This window comes from Octodon degus, unplaced genomic scaffold (assembly GCF_000260255.1).
Source record: "Octodon degus isolate 3935 unplaced genomic scaffold, OctDeg1.0 scaffold00095, whole genome shotgun sequence".
In the NCBI taxonomy this organism is placed as follows: domain Eukaryota; kingdom Metazoa; phylum Chordata; class Mammalia; order Rodentia; family Octodontidae; genus Octodon; species Octodon degus.
The window spans coordinates 7,104,335-7,122,162 of record NW_004524671.1 but is presented as its reverse complement, the minus strand read 5'-3'; the positions used below and the strand labels follow the sequence as shown (position 1 = coordinate 7,122,162).

The following is a 17,828-nucleotide window of genomic DNA, read 5'->3' as shown; positions in this document are numbered from 1 at the left end:
AAAGAAAGAAAGAAAGAAAGAAAGAAAGAAAGAAAGAAAGAAAGAAAGAGAGAAAGAAAGAAAGAAAGAAGAAGAATCCTCTAATTCCTTTTACCCATTAATAATAATGGTTATCAGGCCATGTAAACTGATTTTTGAAAGGCATACACAAGAGGCATATACATTTAGATGCACTATGAAGAAGACTCTTTTGTGTTCAAACTGAATTGATCCTGCCTTGATTCAACAGTATACTTCCCCATAAGTTTGTTAACTTTTGTTTTCACTGGGGATAGAACAAGTTTGTTAACTTTTAACTTGACACTCAGTTAAATTGAAGGAATTTTTTTTTTTCTGTGCAGAGTCATATTTAAATACTCATTGCAATCACAATATCTTACCAAGTTAGGACTATCATTTCCTATATCTCAGGAAAATGCTTTCAGTGTTTTCTCTCTATAAACTCACACAGCGTGTGGTGCTGAGGATCGAACCACAGTCTCTGTCCCTGAACGCTAGCCTAAGCCTGCCCAAGCAGGCACTTTAGATCACTGAACTATTTCGCCGGCCCATCCTTTGTGAGACTTTAATCATCAACTCTACCCGTGGGTAGAAAGTGGGGTGGCCTTGTTGATAGATGATGGCAGCCTCTGCCCATTCTGAAGCCCTCAAGAGGGCTGGTCATTGTTACATCCTCCTCTGTCCTTGTTAGTCCACTGGCACTGCCCTAAGAAAATATGACAGTCCTGGTTCTCAGGCAGCAGACACTTGCTTCTTCATGGGTCAGAGGCTGGAGATCAAGGTCAAAGGACTGGAAAAGCTGAATTCTAGCGAGACTTTCTCCTTGGCTTGCAGCCCGCCATCTTTTCACTGTGTCTTCACATGGCTTTCTTCTGTGCTCAAACACACACACACACACACACACACACACACACACACACACACCCAGCACATGCGTATGCACATATTCATGCACACGCTTTTTTTAACCAAAGATACAAAACCATACTTCATTGTTTTGTATCTGCGTTAGTACTACATCATGAACATAAAAGTACTCTCTGAACATTTTCTTTTTAAATATTCTTTAAAATCAAATTACTACTTAAAGATCTTTTAATAAATAGGGCCTATTTTCAAAATAGGGTCTACTTTCATCATAACTTTACATAGATGGATACATAAATGCCATTGTGTTTTTCATGTGCTTTTTCATTGCTTTGTGATTCTCAATTGGTCATCTCTCTTATGGTGGCGTTTAAGCTAGGTGAGCTTTTGTGCCATTTCATGTATTCTGTCGACCTACCCAGGCCAGACTCAGTAATGACCGCATGTTTGGCCCATTACGCAGCCTCTCAGTATCTGTTAGAGACAGTGTGCTGACCATGAATTGAAACATCTTGCCTTTCTTCTCTGGCTCTCTGGGTGTGTCTGTGGTCCACCTGCTAGTCCGCCTGCTAGTCCACCTCCAGAGTTCCTTAGACCGACCACCTATAGCAGCAAGGTGCGAGGTAATTTCTCCTAGAGGTCCATGAGACACTGACAGATGCTCTTCATCATAAGGATATGCTGACTCTTACATCTTTCTGTGGGTTTCTTGAATACTGTGAAGAGAAAAACAGATCATAAACTAAGCGCATTCACCTAACAATAGTAGGAACTGGAAGTTTGTTCTCCCACTCCTCTTCATCAATTTTTACTTTTACTATGTAATTAGATTACATTTTTCCCCAAATTGAAGGACAGAAAGAAGTGTATGCTCACTTTCATCAAGTCGTGGCATACATATTCTGTTCCTTGAGAATTCAAGGTTCGGGAGAGTTTATTATGGATGCCCTAGGTGCTTTGTTCTCCCTTTTTCCAGCAGTCCCAAGACAGTATCTCAAATGCTTTCCCTTCTACCTGTGACCAGAAAATCAAGGCCGTGAAGGAAGATGGTGGGCCATCACCAGCGATGTGATGTGGTTCTTACATCCTGAATATGACATGATGGACGTAGCCTAGAGCTCCTCCAGTATGTCTTCTAGTTTTAAAATAATTTTGTAAAACTTCTTATCAATTCAGCTATACCTGTCCCCCAAACTGCCATTTATTTTTGCTTATTTCTCTGCTATCTTCTGAAAACATCATCTTAGGAAACCAATGAGTAACTTTGCTTTATACATCTGTATTCTTCTTTACTTATATTCCTTAATTATTTAAGATCATAAGAAATGTCTTTTATTTATTCTGTTTTAAACTACCAAGTTTTAGCATAATGAATATGACTGCATCTTCTAGCAGTAGAGGAAAAAGTTAATGGATTTTGTTGAAGAAGCTACATAAGGTCAAATATGAGAAAATTATATTAGATTATATCCCACTGTTAGAGTTTTGCAGTGAACATTCACTTATCAAAGGTTCTTACAGATTTTGAAATAAAGAAGCTTAATGACTTTTTTATCTTAGGGAATCCCACCGGTTATGTATTCTTGAAATCTTTTTATTTATGGTAACATCATTAGCATGCCTCAGTAGAGGGGTCCCAAGCGTGCAAACAGGAGGACACTCTTGAAGGAGTGTTGTAGTCAGTACCTGAATCTTCTCCTCACTGACAGTCTATTCATCATAGGTGCGTAACCTTTCTATACTCCATGTTCCTGAGATATAAAATGAGGGAAACTGGGAACCCCATTTCACAGTAAATGCGAAGATTTAAAACAGTGATAATTGATTATATTGGCTTTAGCTAATAACATTCTTATCAAGAAGTTCCGCTCCCTAGATTCAAACTTGGCCCTGTCACCTACTGCTTTCTGACCTTAGGAGCATTGTTTAATTTCTGTACTTCAATTTTTCATTTGTAGCCTGGGGACAAACACTGATCTCCTAGGATTACTGAAAGAATTCAATCCACTTCATGTCTTTAGAATTGTGCTCAGTCCGTAAATATTAACATCATTGTTATACATTTTTATTATTTCTTATTATGGTGCCATTATTCTTGGTACTTTATGACTTTTATTTTATCAAAGCAATTTCTCTTTCCCTGGCCAAAAGAAGCTTAAATGGAGAATATCATTAAAATAACACCGCACCCTCCTGCAAAATATTTGGTTCTGCTCTGCTGTTTCTGGTCTTCCCTTGACCCAGCCCTGTGGTTCTTATCTCTTCATGCCATCAGTTAGCTTTCTCTGTTTGTGAACAGGGACGGAGAGGCCTTGGCTCTGTGTTTGTCTGGGCATCTGGCAATGGCGGAAGGAGCAAAGATCACTGCTCCTGCGATGGTTACACCAACAGCATCTACACCATCTCCATCAGCAGCACAGCAGAAAGCGGAAAGAAGCCGTGGTACCTGGAAGAGTGTTCGTCTACGTTGGCCACCACCTACAGCAGCGGAGAGTCCTATGATAAGAAAATAGTACGTGACCTTTGCATGTCTCTAATGATCAGTATTACTTATGTAATATTCAGTTCACTTTGAAATATTAAGGAAGACCATAAATACATATCGTGTACGTAATATGTAAAATAAGCAGGTCAGACGAGCTGATGTTGTTTGACCCAAGCCATTGTATGTTACCGTTCTGTGACCAACTCATTGCACAATGCTTGTTTGGGTCTTCACATTAGAGCATTTCCCTTAACCATTGACATGGTGAAGCTTTCATATTATTCAGGACAAATGATTGTTCCACGTTTATATGGTAAGTTAATGGCTAAGAAAAAACTAGAAGCAACATATAACTCAGTCCAGTGCCCAAAATACTACCTTTTAGGTTTGGCTTAGGTGCTTTAGTTTGTGAGTCTGGTTAATTCAGTGTAAAACATCTGGCCACCAGTGTCCTTGGGATTCACATCAGTAGGTTTGACCAACCACAGATAGATAATATTTGGAAAGAGATTTTTTTCCCTTGTCTTTATTTTCTTAACAATATGGCATTATAGCTAGGTACATTGCATCTACATTGTTTTACATATTATAAGTAATCTAGAAGTTATAAGTAATCTTAGATTATAAAGGAGGATGTTCCTAGGTTATATGAAAATAGTATGCCATGTTATTATATATAAGTGATTTGAGCATCCTCAGTTTATAATATCCACGGGGATTCCTGAAACCAATCCTTTGCAGATGCCAAGGAACCACTGAGTGTACTTAACTCAAACCAAGCCTTAAGGAGAGTGCAGCAGGGTGTGCTGGGTGGAGGCTTACAGAGTGCTCTGAGTCCCCCTACTCCCCAGTGTGCTCTCATCTCCAGGCAAATGGCCAAAGGTATGGGGGTTTGGGTTTCAGGCCTGGTCTACAGAAGTTTCTTTCTCTCTAGCTATTTACCAGCTGGTTAACTCTGGACAAATACCTAATCTTTCTGTGTCAAAATCCTTGGATATAAAAGACTTTGAAGAAGTCAACAAAACATGCATAGCCCAGAGCCTGACCTACTGGTGCTTGGGGAAGCTCTCCCACCTTTGTACTTTACTCTTTTCCTGATCAGGATTTGGTAGACTGCCTGAAGAGTTAACTTTCTAAGATGGAGCTGAGCTGCCAGACCTGTACTTCTTTGCATTTCTCCAAGTCCCCATTTTCAGATCTTATTGAGCCACATGGGTACAGGTCCCTGCTGGTGGCTGTTTCCCTACATGGTATGCGTCAGTCCTGGTGGGCATCTTGCTTTTCCCATGGTAGTAGAACAGCGCAAGACAAGACACTGTGTGTTGGACATCTACATCCCCAAGTCCAGAATGCTCCCAAATCCAAAACTCTTTGATAACTGACATGACAACACAAGTAGAAAATTCACACCATGTGACCAGATTGCCTCTATAAAATTTTCAAAAATATTGTCTAAAATTACATCCAGCCTATCTGTATAAAATATAAATGAAGCATAAATGAATTCGTATTTACACTTAGTTCCCATTTCCAAGATCTTATGGTATATGTGTACATATTTTAAAACCTAGAAAAAAAAAAAGAAAAACTATAATCCAGAAACTTCTGACCCCAAGTGTTTCAGATAAGGAATAGTCATTCTATTTGTGCTGTTGATTCATACCCATTCCATTTCTCTTGACTGCTAGTCATTCTGTGGTTTTTAAGTTTGATTTTACAGTTAATTTTACTTCCTTTGTGAGGTACATTTTGTACATTGACTTGAGTAAATTTGCCTATTTATATACATGTCCTTATCTTTCCCTAGTTTCTTCACAATTACTGCATTTAATAAGAATGGGAGTCCATCTTTCAGTACCTCCTTCATTCCTCAATAAGCATAAGCACAAACACAAAGTAAAATATAACAGGAGAAAATACAACATTAAAAAAGTGTGGAGACTTGTGACCTTAACTAGAAAGTGATAGCCCCTTGAAAATTTTCCTTCATTATAAAAATATTTTCATCTAGAAAAATCCCTTTGGCTTTTAAATAAAAAGACCTTGTATCCACTAATTTCTAGTCAGTGTCCACTAGTTCTGAGTGATACCCATCAGTTCTTCATCTAGTGGGAGAAATGTCAAACTGTATCCTCTCACTGGGGGCCAGGGTCACCCTTCTTTTTGATATTCTTTCTATTAGACTATAAGCTTGTCTGGAAGAAGTTATTTATGGAAGCCGTCATTGCCCTCCCACAGCAACCACCACACCAGGAACAAAGGACTCACAGCTGACCACGATGAGCTTGTGAGACGCCTTGACTGTTCCCATGAGGAATTTATGGTGAAATGCTCTGAGGTCTACTCCCCAGTGGTCACTTTCCTAGGCCCTTCATCACACTCTTCTAGGACTGTGTGGTAATTGCTGTATCCGCCATGACAGGGCAGTCTCTATGGAATCTCTCATGGACAGACAAGTCGGTCAATCCTGTGCTCGGGGAGAACTCAGGAGATCAGCGAGACAACAGGACCTAACGTTCATATCCTTCAGTCCGCTCACAGGCTTTGCTTTTCCTGGTTACTGCTTCTGATAGCAAGATCTGCACTCTCGCTGTTTGTTTTTATTTATTTATTTATTTTTGGTTTAGTCTCATTCTAATGAGAAATTTATGTTTATTAGTAGCAAGCACTTTGCTTTTCTGTTTATTCTTTTCCCAAGTGCTTTTGGACTCCAGAGGTAAAGGAGAGGACACTCATTGAAGAGTTCTCCCCAGGATTTCGGGATGCAGACCCGATGAGCATTACACAGCACCAGGGACACTGGCCATCGGCTGGGACCCTGGGATCTTCCCACTGAAAGCAAAAACAATGCTTCCAAATTACAGCATTTCTATCATAGAGGCACAGTTTCAGGCAGGCATCGTACTATAATGAAGAGCTCTAGAAACTTCTAAACTTGCTAACTTCCACATTTCCTCTACCTAACTCTCAAATACTCCTATTTTTTCTGAATCCTTGTTTGGGAAGCTGTTTGAAACTAGTCTCTAGCTTCAGACTAGCCGCTTCATGCTGAGTGATACTCCCAGGCTGGATTTCCCGTGAGGGGGGAGGGGTTCAGCGGGGACCTCAGGTTTCAATGAAGACAAGGGACATCGAGTGTGAGTGTAATGATGTGCTGAGGTCATCGTGAGCACCTCATCCACGTGCACAGCTCCATGAGCAGCTGCACCACTGAGTCTTGAAGCAGCAGCCTCCTGCATCCTGGGGGGTGACCAGCTGGCCACTTTTCCAGCTGTTGTTAACAGGGTTGCATGTTGCACCTCTGTCCTTCCAGCCTAACAAATACTTTGGTCTGTTCCACCCAACGCATCACACAGGGCACTTTGATTGTAGACATGTTAACTGTTGGAGCACGAGTGGAGCTGGCAGCAACATGAGCCTTTGCTGGGCTGGCTGACCCCTTTGCCTTCTCATGTCAGGATGATGGATAATCCTGTGTTGTACCTGGGCCCTCAGCTCCTCCAGGCTTTGAACCTAGAAGCCTGTGGTCCCCCAGCCGTGCCCGCATCCTGTTAGTGGCATCTGTGATTGAGTGCTGCAGCAGTGGCAGTGTCTTCCTTTGTACCTGGCCGCCCTCCCTGAGCCATGCATTTCCTGTTGTTATTTGTGGCCTCTTCAGAAAACCGTAGTTGTCGTTCTTCATTCCTGGAGCACCTTTGTGATGTGAACTGAGACACACATTGAGGACCTAGAGAACAGGAAAGAACTCCGCTCTGCTTCTGGGAAAGCACTTTGGTTAAATAAATTCGCTTGTCCTGGGCAAAATGCCTTTTCTTAGTTTGCAAAGTAGGAAAGCTCTGTGCTAGGTTTCAAGGTGTAACAAGGTCTCTGCCCCTAGGCTTCCTGCCATTACTGCCAGCACTGTACATGCTGGCATCCCACTGAGGCTGTCATAGATTTACAGTAGTGCTAGCCTCATGGCTTATTCCCACAAATGAAGAGTCTGAAATACCAAGAACAGAAGAAAATCGCCTTTATTAGTTAAACAGAAATCATGCAGAAGGACTAACTACTTTAATGCTATGACATATTTCTTTAAGAGAATTGTACACAGCTTATGCCATATCTCACATGTAATACATTCATATTCTATTAATGGGTCATTAATAACAGTTTTCTTTTTAATATGAGCCTAGTGTGTCAAAGCATCATCTTGTATCCTTAAAACCTTATGCAGGGGCTGGAATGATGGCTCAGTAGAATAAGCGCAAGGGCCTGAGTTCAATCCCTGGTTCTGCCAAATGAAAAAAAAAAAAGAAGAAGAAGAAGAAGAAGAAAGAAAACAAACAAACAAAAGAAACCTATGCAAAAGGCTCATCCATCTTGCCTACTGTACAGATGCAAAAACCAAAGCTTGAAAAGTTCTTTGTAAACATGCACACACACATACACACACACACACACACACACACACACACACACATGCACGCACGCACCCACCCACCAACATGCACACACACATACACATGTTTGCACACACGGCAACTGCTAAAGTCTAGATTGCAGTCAGAGTGGAGCCCACACCTCTTGCGATCAGCATGTGGTCCTGAGCCTGATTCTTTTGGGGGACACTCAGAATCAGCATATAAGAAATAAGCACCATCTTCTTCCCTGTTTTGTGGTCTTTTGAGTGCTGTAGATAGTCAGATATATGGGTGCCCACTGTTCTTGACTACTGAGCCCTCTTTGTTTGAACATTGTGTCTTTATAATCCCTTAAACAATGAGAACTCTCGAAATCTAAAGCAGTGTTAGACCAACCTCCCAAGGTTACAGCTTCTGTACGAAGTTCAAGCCAGGGCTGTCATGTGCAAAGTCCCCTGTCTTAGGAGCTTTCTTCCACTAGACAGTGCCTCTTGGATTTCACCTCAGAGAGGATTCTCTTCTTTGCCTAAAGCAGCAGCCCTCCCCTCCTCCACCACTGCCCTCTTCATCCCTTCGGGTTCCACCCTGAGCACATACGGTTGCATAACAGGATTCTGAACCTTTCTCTATTTGTTGTTTGACTTTCACGTTGAAGTGGAAAGTACTTGACGATGAAGGCTTTTTGTTCTTTTCCAGAGTCTGCGCTCAGTTAAGTATTCCTGCTAATGATTGTCAGCCACTTGGAGAACGGAAGCTTCACAGGTTGTTTATGTAGCCACAGGAAGAAAGGGAGAGCACACTGCTTTTTTTTCAGAGAAACTCCCTCCACTGGTAGCTTGCAGAAAAAAAATGATAGTTTATAGTATATTCAGCATAGAAAACTAATAAAAATCCTACCACATAATACGGCTGCATTTGTGACGCTAGTGCACAAAAGGATTAAAGATTGTGTCTGCATTCCTCAGTACCTCCCCAATTTTTTTCCAAATTTTGCTGCATAGTTAAAGAGTCCCCCACCCACCCCAGTCCCATCATTAAGTTATCTCTTTCTTGTGGGACTTGTTTAGCCTATGACTTTCTTCCCCAGGTATCATTTTAGTGATTAAGTGTACAGTCTATCAGATTCCTCCTGGGAGGGATTCTGTGAACCCAAGTTCAGAGAGTATGTGCTCTGCTTACCCCTATCCTAGTCATTTTATTTGTGTCCAAAACAAGCCTGCTGCCTGGGGTATCTCAGTGTTGATCTGATTGGCCAGTTCCACCTGGAGGAATTCTTAGTACTTTAATATTTCTAAGCAACAGCATAGTTCCTCCTCCTTTTGCCTGCCACCCTCCCCTCTCCCTTTCTTTTTCAAATGCAGTCTCTGGAGTGAATTATTCTCCATCATCTCTGTTTCTCCTTTTGATTTAGAAAATGTCATCATTTTTCATGAGTAAAAGCCTAGTGAGGCCAGATGTGTTGGGAAGCCAGATTCACATTCTCTTGAAAATATTAAAAAGTAGAAAGGAAAGTTTCTGACTTTCCTGAAAGGTGCTGATTTTAACTGAGAGATGAAGGAAACCGCCACTCCCACTTGCTGACCTGACCTGGGCCTCCTGGCCAGTTCAGCCACCATAGTTGATGTTCTGGCTCTGTAGCCTTCATCCTCGTGAATGACTACACTCAGTTTTTAGTTTGCTTTGCTATTTCAAGGTTGAGTACCTTCACTGCTGAGTGCCGTATGATTCCTGAGTGTTTGCTAGCAAGTTACTTAGCTTTCCTTAAGACTATAAAAATATAATTTCTTTCTTGCAAAGTTGCATATCAATTTAAACATATGCACACATTCTTACACACTGCCTCCTTTGCTACAAATTGTTTGTGGGGCTTGCTTTCAGGGGCGCAGAGAGTAGTAATTGTGAGAATAAGCCCTATACTCTAACCCCTGCATAATATATGTAGAAACATAATTTGGTAAATTGATTAGAAGCCTCAGAGTTTTGTCTGAAGAATCAGAAAAGAAGTGGCCTCAAAGTGTTTCTCTAATAAGTGGAAGGACGTAAAGCACAGGACACAGTCTAAAAGAGCTTGATTTGAGAGACTCAAGTTGACACGTAAATACTGTGCTGTTGATACATGGAAGTGAGCAGAGCCTTATGGAAATACAAGAATGATATAAGATGGGATCTTTTTTTAGTGATAGCAGCCTCCCATTTGTACACAGAACCTTACTTTTACACAGCACATTACAGATTCTCTTAGCAACCATGAGAGTGGGATTTTGTACTGACTTGTCACTCGTGATTGAATTTTACACCAGCCTTCGTGTCTTCTGTGGACACGAAAAGCATTCATCGGTTCTTGTTTCTTTTTATGTTGCCATGCTCAATCAGCCCCTTCTATTTTGTTCATTGACATACTGAAATTTTAGTTTCAGCCCTTCTCGCCCATAGCTGTGTCTGAAACAGCTTCCTTGGCACATTTCTATTCTAAATCAAAATCAACACCAGAAACATTCAACCTACCAGACAGCAGAATTGTTTCATGTTTTAAAAATATCTGTTCAGTTGCTCTTTTAACAGATATGAGACAATATGGCACCTTCTAAATAACACAGATCACAGGCTCTCAGGGAGAGAGAGAAACACTTACCTGCAGGGTTACTGTAAAGGCTGTCACTTAGGGCAAAAAGCCAGTCTGAACTGAGATTCCCTGGAGAATTACATCAACAGGCTAAAGTCATAAGGCCAGTACACTCATGTAATGAAATGAGAAATATTAGGAAATGTTCCTAGGAAATAGCTTGGGAAGAGAAAGGGCAACAGTTCTTCTCAAAGAAGCTCTCTGGCTCGGACCAGTATAGTATATGCCCTTCTCATCAAGATGATATCCAGAACTTTGTGGCATCCAAAAACTGCCTGCTGCTGATTCTGAAAGAGAGGCTGAAAATTGAATTTACCAATCAGGACAGTTTTGATCTGGCCCTGGGCCTGGCGTCCTCTCCAATTTGTTTCCCTCTCATAGACACAAATGCTATTCTCTTGAGCAATCTGAGAAGTTCTTTGCAAAGTAATTCTGTTTCTGATTTGGATAGTAAATTAAGATCAAATTCTTTAAAATCCTAAAGCTAAAGTGTTTTATTGTCCCGCATAGAGACTCTCTAGACTCCCACCTTGCTCCACGTTGAATGAAACTCACCTTTGAATTACTCTATGTACTTGTGTTGTGATTAATGGTGTTGCTCCATGTGGTTCCAGTTTTCAGAACATCATTTTTCTTCAAGACTGCATGCTCCTTGGTGGTCTTTGCGTTTTCTTTCTAAAAACTGAAATTAAAATCCTCTGATACTCACATGCCTTCGCTTAATGATTAAGATGCTTTCTTAGATCTCCCTGGTAATTTACACCCAGATATTTCCACCACGGATAGTAACTGCCTATTAAAATGACCCAGCTGGGATTTTCACATAAAGCAGAAGGGAGTGAGGATGTTTTTGTTGGAGTTTTTCCTCCTCATTCCATTTAACCATTTCCTCACCTTCCTGCTGCACCCCCTTCTCACCCCTACTCCCTCATCTCAAATTTCACTTAAAGTGCTTAAAAAATGGCAACTCACTGAAATTCCACAAGCTTGCTCTCATTAATAACACTTAACGCTTTGGTGTTTATGTATTAAGGACTCAGTAGCTTTTTGTTTAAGCCTGTGTTATGTGCATCCATACCCAGTGACTGTACACAGATGAAGAATATTCTTATTGCAAATTATACATCATAAAAATTTTGTTTGTTGGTGTTTGGCTGGAGGTGGCTGATTATTACATTCTGAAATGCTACGCACACTTGGAGTGTTTATTCTGGATTTGTTTCTGTGCACTGTAAGGATCGAGTGCAGCTGAAGAATAAGCAAGATGAGCCAAGTGGGGAAACATGATGAAAAATCTTGAACCAAGCACAAGTTGTTGAAAAAAAATTTAGCACAAAGGAATGTGGCCATGGGGTGAGGTAAAATGAGAAGAATCCAGGCAAAGCCATCTCTCTACTGAGACCAGGCTGTTTCTAGAGTGTAAGTGCATTAACTTCAAGGCCAGTGCTTCAGAAAACAAGGCTGCAAATGCACCTATAATTCATAGTGAGGTAGAAATATCTTTTTTAATGATCCACCAGTCTCAGTTCTGGCTATCTATTGAAAACAGGATCTGAAAAAGATTCTTGTACACCCATATGCATTTGCGGAATTACTCACAGAAGCCAATCTGTGGGAGCAACCTGAGTGCCCCCTGACAGATGAACAGATGTAGGAAGTGGGGCATGATTGGCTCCACCTCAGAAAGGAAGAAAATCTTGGCATGGGCTGCAGTATGGATAAGCCTTGAGGATAGTGTGCTAAGTGAGTGCTCTCATCATAAAAGGCAAGTGCTGTAGGAGTCCACTTAGATGGAGTTCCTAGGGTAATCAGACTCATGGAAACAGGAAGTAGAATGGTGATCCCAAGGAGGTAAAGAGAAGGGCAATGAGGATTTGTTTGAAGATAAAAATGATCTACAGATACTGTACAGTGACCCACATGCATTTAACAGCACTATACTGTGCACATAAAAATTGCTAGGAGGGTAAAATATTGGTTTTTTTTAAAGTATATTTTAAGATTCAACAATCAAAGTCCAGAGAGATTCTTAATATAGAAGAATATTTTGTTGACCCATACATCGTGGCTATGTGGTTCTATGTATTTTTGTCCGTTCTTCAACTTCTTTTGTACCAACTTTTATATTTATCTGGTACAAATAATTCAGGGATGATAGATGTGCCCAGAAAACAGAAAAAATAGTACGAAGAGCTGATGTTGTATAGAACTAAATAGGAGAGGACGCTGGTGACAGGCAGGGAAGGAGTCCCCTTGACTACCCTGCCGTGATACAAGAGAAACTTCTGAGGCAGGATCCATCTCTGGAAACTTTGGTAGCTCTTTTCTTACCCCAGAGTGAACTTACTGTCACCCTTCTTTTTAAGGAAAGCACCTTTACACAACAGGGCTTGGTTTTCTGCCACCTCCATGCCCCTCTGTCTTTCTACTGTCAGTTCTCTTGTCAGTAATCTTTGGTAATATACTTGTCCTTATGCCAAAGAGGTATTGATTAATGTCTTCTAATAATTATAACGAGTCCAGTAACTCAGCTCTAAGCCCTGTGCACTCGCTGCAAACATGATATTAGTCCCAAGGGAATAAAGAGGGATTCTTGGCCAGGGGAGAGGATTTAAGAAAATATTAGAGCTATTCCATTGGTTTCCAGAGTATCTTATTCCATAATATTTAATTTATCTTGTTAAAGAGAGTTGCAACTTAATTTTCTTAGTGAAACAGTAATAAAACAAAGGTTTAGAACCATGGCCCTTGCAGGATGGTAATGTTATTCAGGTTCAGCTGAAGGGAACAGAATTCCAGCCAAGAAGATAAAAATGATCTGGTACTCAAATTTTGATTTAGAAAAAAAACAAAAACAGAAATGGAGAAATAGCTTTCTCCCTTGATAATGTACAAGCAGACACTCTGTGCTGCGTTTGCTAGTGAATTACACTGGACTCTTCCTATTCTTCTGTATCCATGTGAAATCTTTGGGGAAGTCTTCATTCATCATTGCAGCATTTCTGTGAAGTCTAGAAGAGTCTGCTACAGGCAAGCTTATTTTTGACCTGAAATTGCAGCTCTTCCAAGATGAACAATTTGCTGGAGATGCACAGAGACTATATATGCTTTTTTTAGCAAGGAGCATTAGGGTAATGGGGAATGAACCCAGGGCTTTCATGCTGAGCTATATTCTCAATCCTTTTAATTTATTTTATTTTATTTTATTTTATTTCAGAGTTAGGCTTTTACTAGGCTACTAAATTGCCCAAAATGAGCCTCCAAATTCAATCTTTCTGCCTCAGCCTACTAGACTGTAGGCATACAGGCATATGCTGTCACACCCAATTGGAACTTATTTCTTTATTCCTTATGCTGCCAATACCAGATTTGGTGTCTGGCTACTGATTCAACTGTTTAATTATTTATCCATGTTGGGGCAATGAAAGAACTTTAGCTTTCACTGGTCCTGTCAGTAGTGTAAAGCAATGAAGTCTTTCCAGTATAGACTTGAAGGAGATGCACCCCCTTTACCTTTCTAGCCTAGCTAGCTATGCCCTGGTTCTGATGCTGATTTTCACAGAAGTCCAACATTGATTTACACGGGCACCTTCTGGTAGGGATTTGGTCCCAGGAGTAAGGAACAAGGAACTTAAGAGGTTTCAATATCCCTCTGTTCTGCTTGTGTAAGTGTTGACATGCATAGGACTTCCCTCGGTCTCAGAGATTAAGTTTCTTTCTTTTCTCTTTCAGATTACTACAGATCTAAGGCAGCGGTGCACGGACAACCACACGGGGACATCTGCCTCAGCCCCCATGGCTGCAGGCATCATTGCACTGGCCCTGGAAGCCAAGTAAGCCTTGATCTCTATGTCTTCATGGGTGACAACCCCAATCTTCAGGAATCTTCCCATGTATAGAACCCCTAGCATAACCACCCTGAACACCTTCTCAGACCTACTTTTAAAATATCAGTGATTTAAAAATTTATAAGTCCTCAAATTAAGAAGGACTGTTCTTTGTTTTTTTAATGCTTAAAATAATCCAAGTGTGTAATGACTTTATGATAGAGTCATAATCCAAGCATGCCAATTGGCTCCCATAGCCATGTCCTGGTGAGGTTTTTATTCTAGTCTGGGAATGTTCCTGAGAGTCTCAGAGGTGAAGTTGGCCCACTCTGGTCCCTAGATCTCACAATAGCACTGTCACTGACTGACTCTGGAGGACTGAGTATGTGGAGGTCACAGAACAGGAGGCCGGGACTGGGACAGTCCACTTTGCTCAAATGCTGTTCCATACCATCAAATTCTGTGTCCAAAAGATCACGTGGAAAGGTATAGTTGAGCTGTTTGCAATAGGCTCCTCCCCCTTCTCTGAACACAAATAAGTTCATTTGTTATAATGTTTCAGAAACCTCATACAGAACGAAAATCTCTTATCCTCAATTTCAAAACCCAAAACTGAAAGTTCTTTAGGAGATTGAATACCAGATTCATTTAAGGGCAAAGCTTGCCCGGAACTGATTTCACACTATTAATGGGCTTTACTTATTCCATATATTGTGAACATTTCTGTGTTCAGCACAGAAATATTTATGTACATGATTATGAGCTGCTGGATTAGACCCCAGTGGAGGGTTTGTGTAATACATATTATGAATGCCATCTCTGAAAAATTTTTGAGTTCTAAACACATCTGATCTGAGAACTAAAAAAAAAGAAGGGTCTGTGGTCTGAGGGGCTCCCCACAGGAGGATCCGAAAGGGGCTGGAGGGCTAGAGTGATAGCATCACTACACTGCAGAAATAGCTCTGTGCACCTCCCTTTGGGGGAGCAGAATGTCACTCATGCAGTCATCCTATTGAGTAGAACAAGAGCAGTTGATGAGGAGGGAGCACAGGATGAAGAGGGTCTTGTCCTAAAGGCGCCGGTTCACTGTGCACAAATGGCTCCCTAACATCCATTGGCTCCTGGCTGAAAGACAAGGAGCCCATGTTAAGGTAGCCAGTCCTGCTTTGCTGTACTGTGCATGCAGTAAATTGCAGTTATTTAAAACTGTGCATGGAAACAGGGAGCAGAAAACAGGCTGTGAGCACGGTGCCATGTTTTTAGGTGGCCTCTCACCTAATCCTCAACAGTGGGATACAGGCAGACCCCAAGAAATGCTTGCTTGCCTTTCTTTTTGATGAGGTTAAATATGGAGTGATTTTAAACATATCTTTTATGGTGTTAAAAGTTTGGGTTTAGCAAGGAACTGGTACTTATCCTATGAATTCTCACTTGACAACTTTTCGCTAGCATGTTCTGGCAGCAGAAGTCTGAGCCAAGTTGTCTGTATGTTTAATTTGGTACACTCTAAATAGGATTTTTAAAGAATATATTGTTACCCTTCTGATATTCTAGGTTTCTTAGCTGGAATACTTCCAATCCACCAAAAAAAATCAAAAATTCTTGATGAAAAGAAGTCAGGAACTGTTCCACACCCACAAAAAGCTGTGGTCACAAACTCACTGGGCACCTCATCAGAGTCCTGGCAGCACACACACTGAGATGATCTCCGCTTCTCTCTGATATTACTAGAATACTTTTACTTTCAGCAGTCCTTTGAAGTGTCCCTTGAGCTGAAATGTAAATCCATTCTTTAGGTCCCCAACAGCCCTGTCAGGGAGAGAAGAGTGCTTTGTGCTGGGTAACATATTGACGGAGTACAGCTATCTTCTCTTCTTTTGCATGTGGAGCTCTTGCTAAGGTTTCTTTTTTTCTAAGATTCTGGGTAGAGAGAAGTTCCCCAAAGTCAAGATACCTAGAAAATCCACTGTTTCAAGATTATAGCAATCCAGTTCAGTTTTAGGACCAAAATCCATGGGAAGCTCTCTGGTAAAATAGGAAACAAATCATTCCTTGTACTTCATTGGTTTGACCTCTAGGCCAACCTATGCCTGTAAGCAAAGATGAAAATTACAGTAATGAGATCTGGGTGCCATAAAAGGGGGGGCAGGCATTAATGTTTATCCAGCAGGGCTACAGCTTGAATGAAACTTACCTAAAACTATGAGATTGTAGAGGCACTTCAGTAAGAGTGCGTCAAGGCTGCAGTTGTGCTGGAGCAAAGCCTCCCACGTGTCTGTGACCTTGTACCCAGCCCCAAGCCTGTTGAGCGCAGCTCCACTTGTGCTGTTACTTCTCAACAACACTGGAACTTGGGACTTGGAGATTCAGCTTGCACTCTCACAAGCTGAAGAGCCAGATTGACAGGATTGTTCCTGGTGCAGGGAGTGGAGGGAAAGCCACAGCAAGCAGCAGTCAGACTTGGGAACACTGCCTTCCCTCCTGATGGGTATGGCCTGCTTCATCAGGATTTGTTGAGTAACTGGTTGGGTTGAGGGTGGCTTGTTCATTTAATTGCATACCCTGTGTATTGCTACTCCAAAGGGGAAAATTGTTGTTTCTCTCTGCTTGGCACTAGATTATTTATTTAGCATTGGGACACCAGGGAAAAATCCACATCCTGAGCTTTCCCCCAGACTAATTCCTTTATGTCCTGGCCACTTGCCAGGATCAGTAAAACTGGGAGTCCTGTTATGAATGCTACTTCTTCCCATGGCCCCTTGGCAAAGAAAACTAACACAAAACCTAGAGAATGAGGAAGGCTTAAAATGTCCCTTCTCCCTTATCCAAACTTAGTAACTCTTTGGTCATGAAATAACTTTGTTGTGGCAGCACACAGGACTCCCAAAACATATTTTTCTCTAAAGGGAAATGTGTTGCAGTACACGTTGCAACAAACTCCCTTATAAGACTTGGCCAGATTCCTTCATGACAGTGCAAGGTTCTCCACACCCACGGGATCAGTGTGCATGAATTCTGCCAACCACAGGTCTCAAAATAGTCCACAAAAGCTTTACATCTGTATCAAACCATCATAGACTTTTCTTGACATTATTCCCTAGACAATAAACATAGCAACCAGTAAATTAGCATTACGTTGAATTAGGGATTCTAAGTTATCTAGAGATTGGGTGAAGCAGGCAAGGAAATCTGTGTAGGTTATGTGTAAATACTGCACCCTTGGGTGCAGTGAGATGAATACCAAGGCAAGCTGAGGTGTAAGCGGCCCTGGAATGAAGCATCCGCAGCTAGATATGGGAATGGCTCTCCTCTTCCAAGGTTGGAGTGAGGCTCAGTTGCACTGCCTCTTATCTTTTCTGGCCGGGTTTGAGCCTCTTTGGTTTCTGTACATGTAGCTTTATAGGCCCCTCTGTCACTCTCATCTTGAATCTGGCCTCCTTGGTAAGTTGGGCCATTTCCTCCATGTTCCCTTATGCATAAGCTATTTCATAATAAATAAAAATACTCTAAATGTTTTTAATTCAATTGAAATAAATAAATATGCTGTACTGGCCCCACCCCCAAGGTGCACTGAGCCGGCAGTCGAGCCTGGGCGTCCTAGTGGCACACCCCTGTAATCCCAG

At 41.4% G+C, this 17,828-nt stretch overlaps 1 protein-coding gene across 6 annotated transcripts in view; it reads left to right on the top strand.

The window, feature by feature from the left end:
* Pcsk5 (proprotein convertase subtilisin/kexin type 5) overlaps positions 1 to 17,828 on the top strand; it is a 433,314-nt gene that overhangs the window by 197,623 nt on the left and 217,863 nt on the right. For all 6 annotated transcript variants that reach the window (XM_023722966.1, XM_023722964.1, XM_023722965.1 and 3 more), the window contains 2 exons: positions 3,167 to 3,379; positions 14,111 to 14,211. In XM_023722966.1, coding sequence (XP_023578734.1) covers positions 3,167 to 3,379; positions 14,111 to 14,211 — 314 coding nt within the window. The remainder of the gene's footprint in view (positions 1 to 3,166; positions 3,380 to 14,110; positions 14,212 to 17,828) is intronic.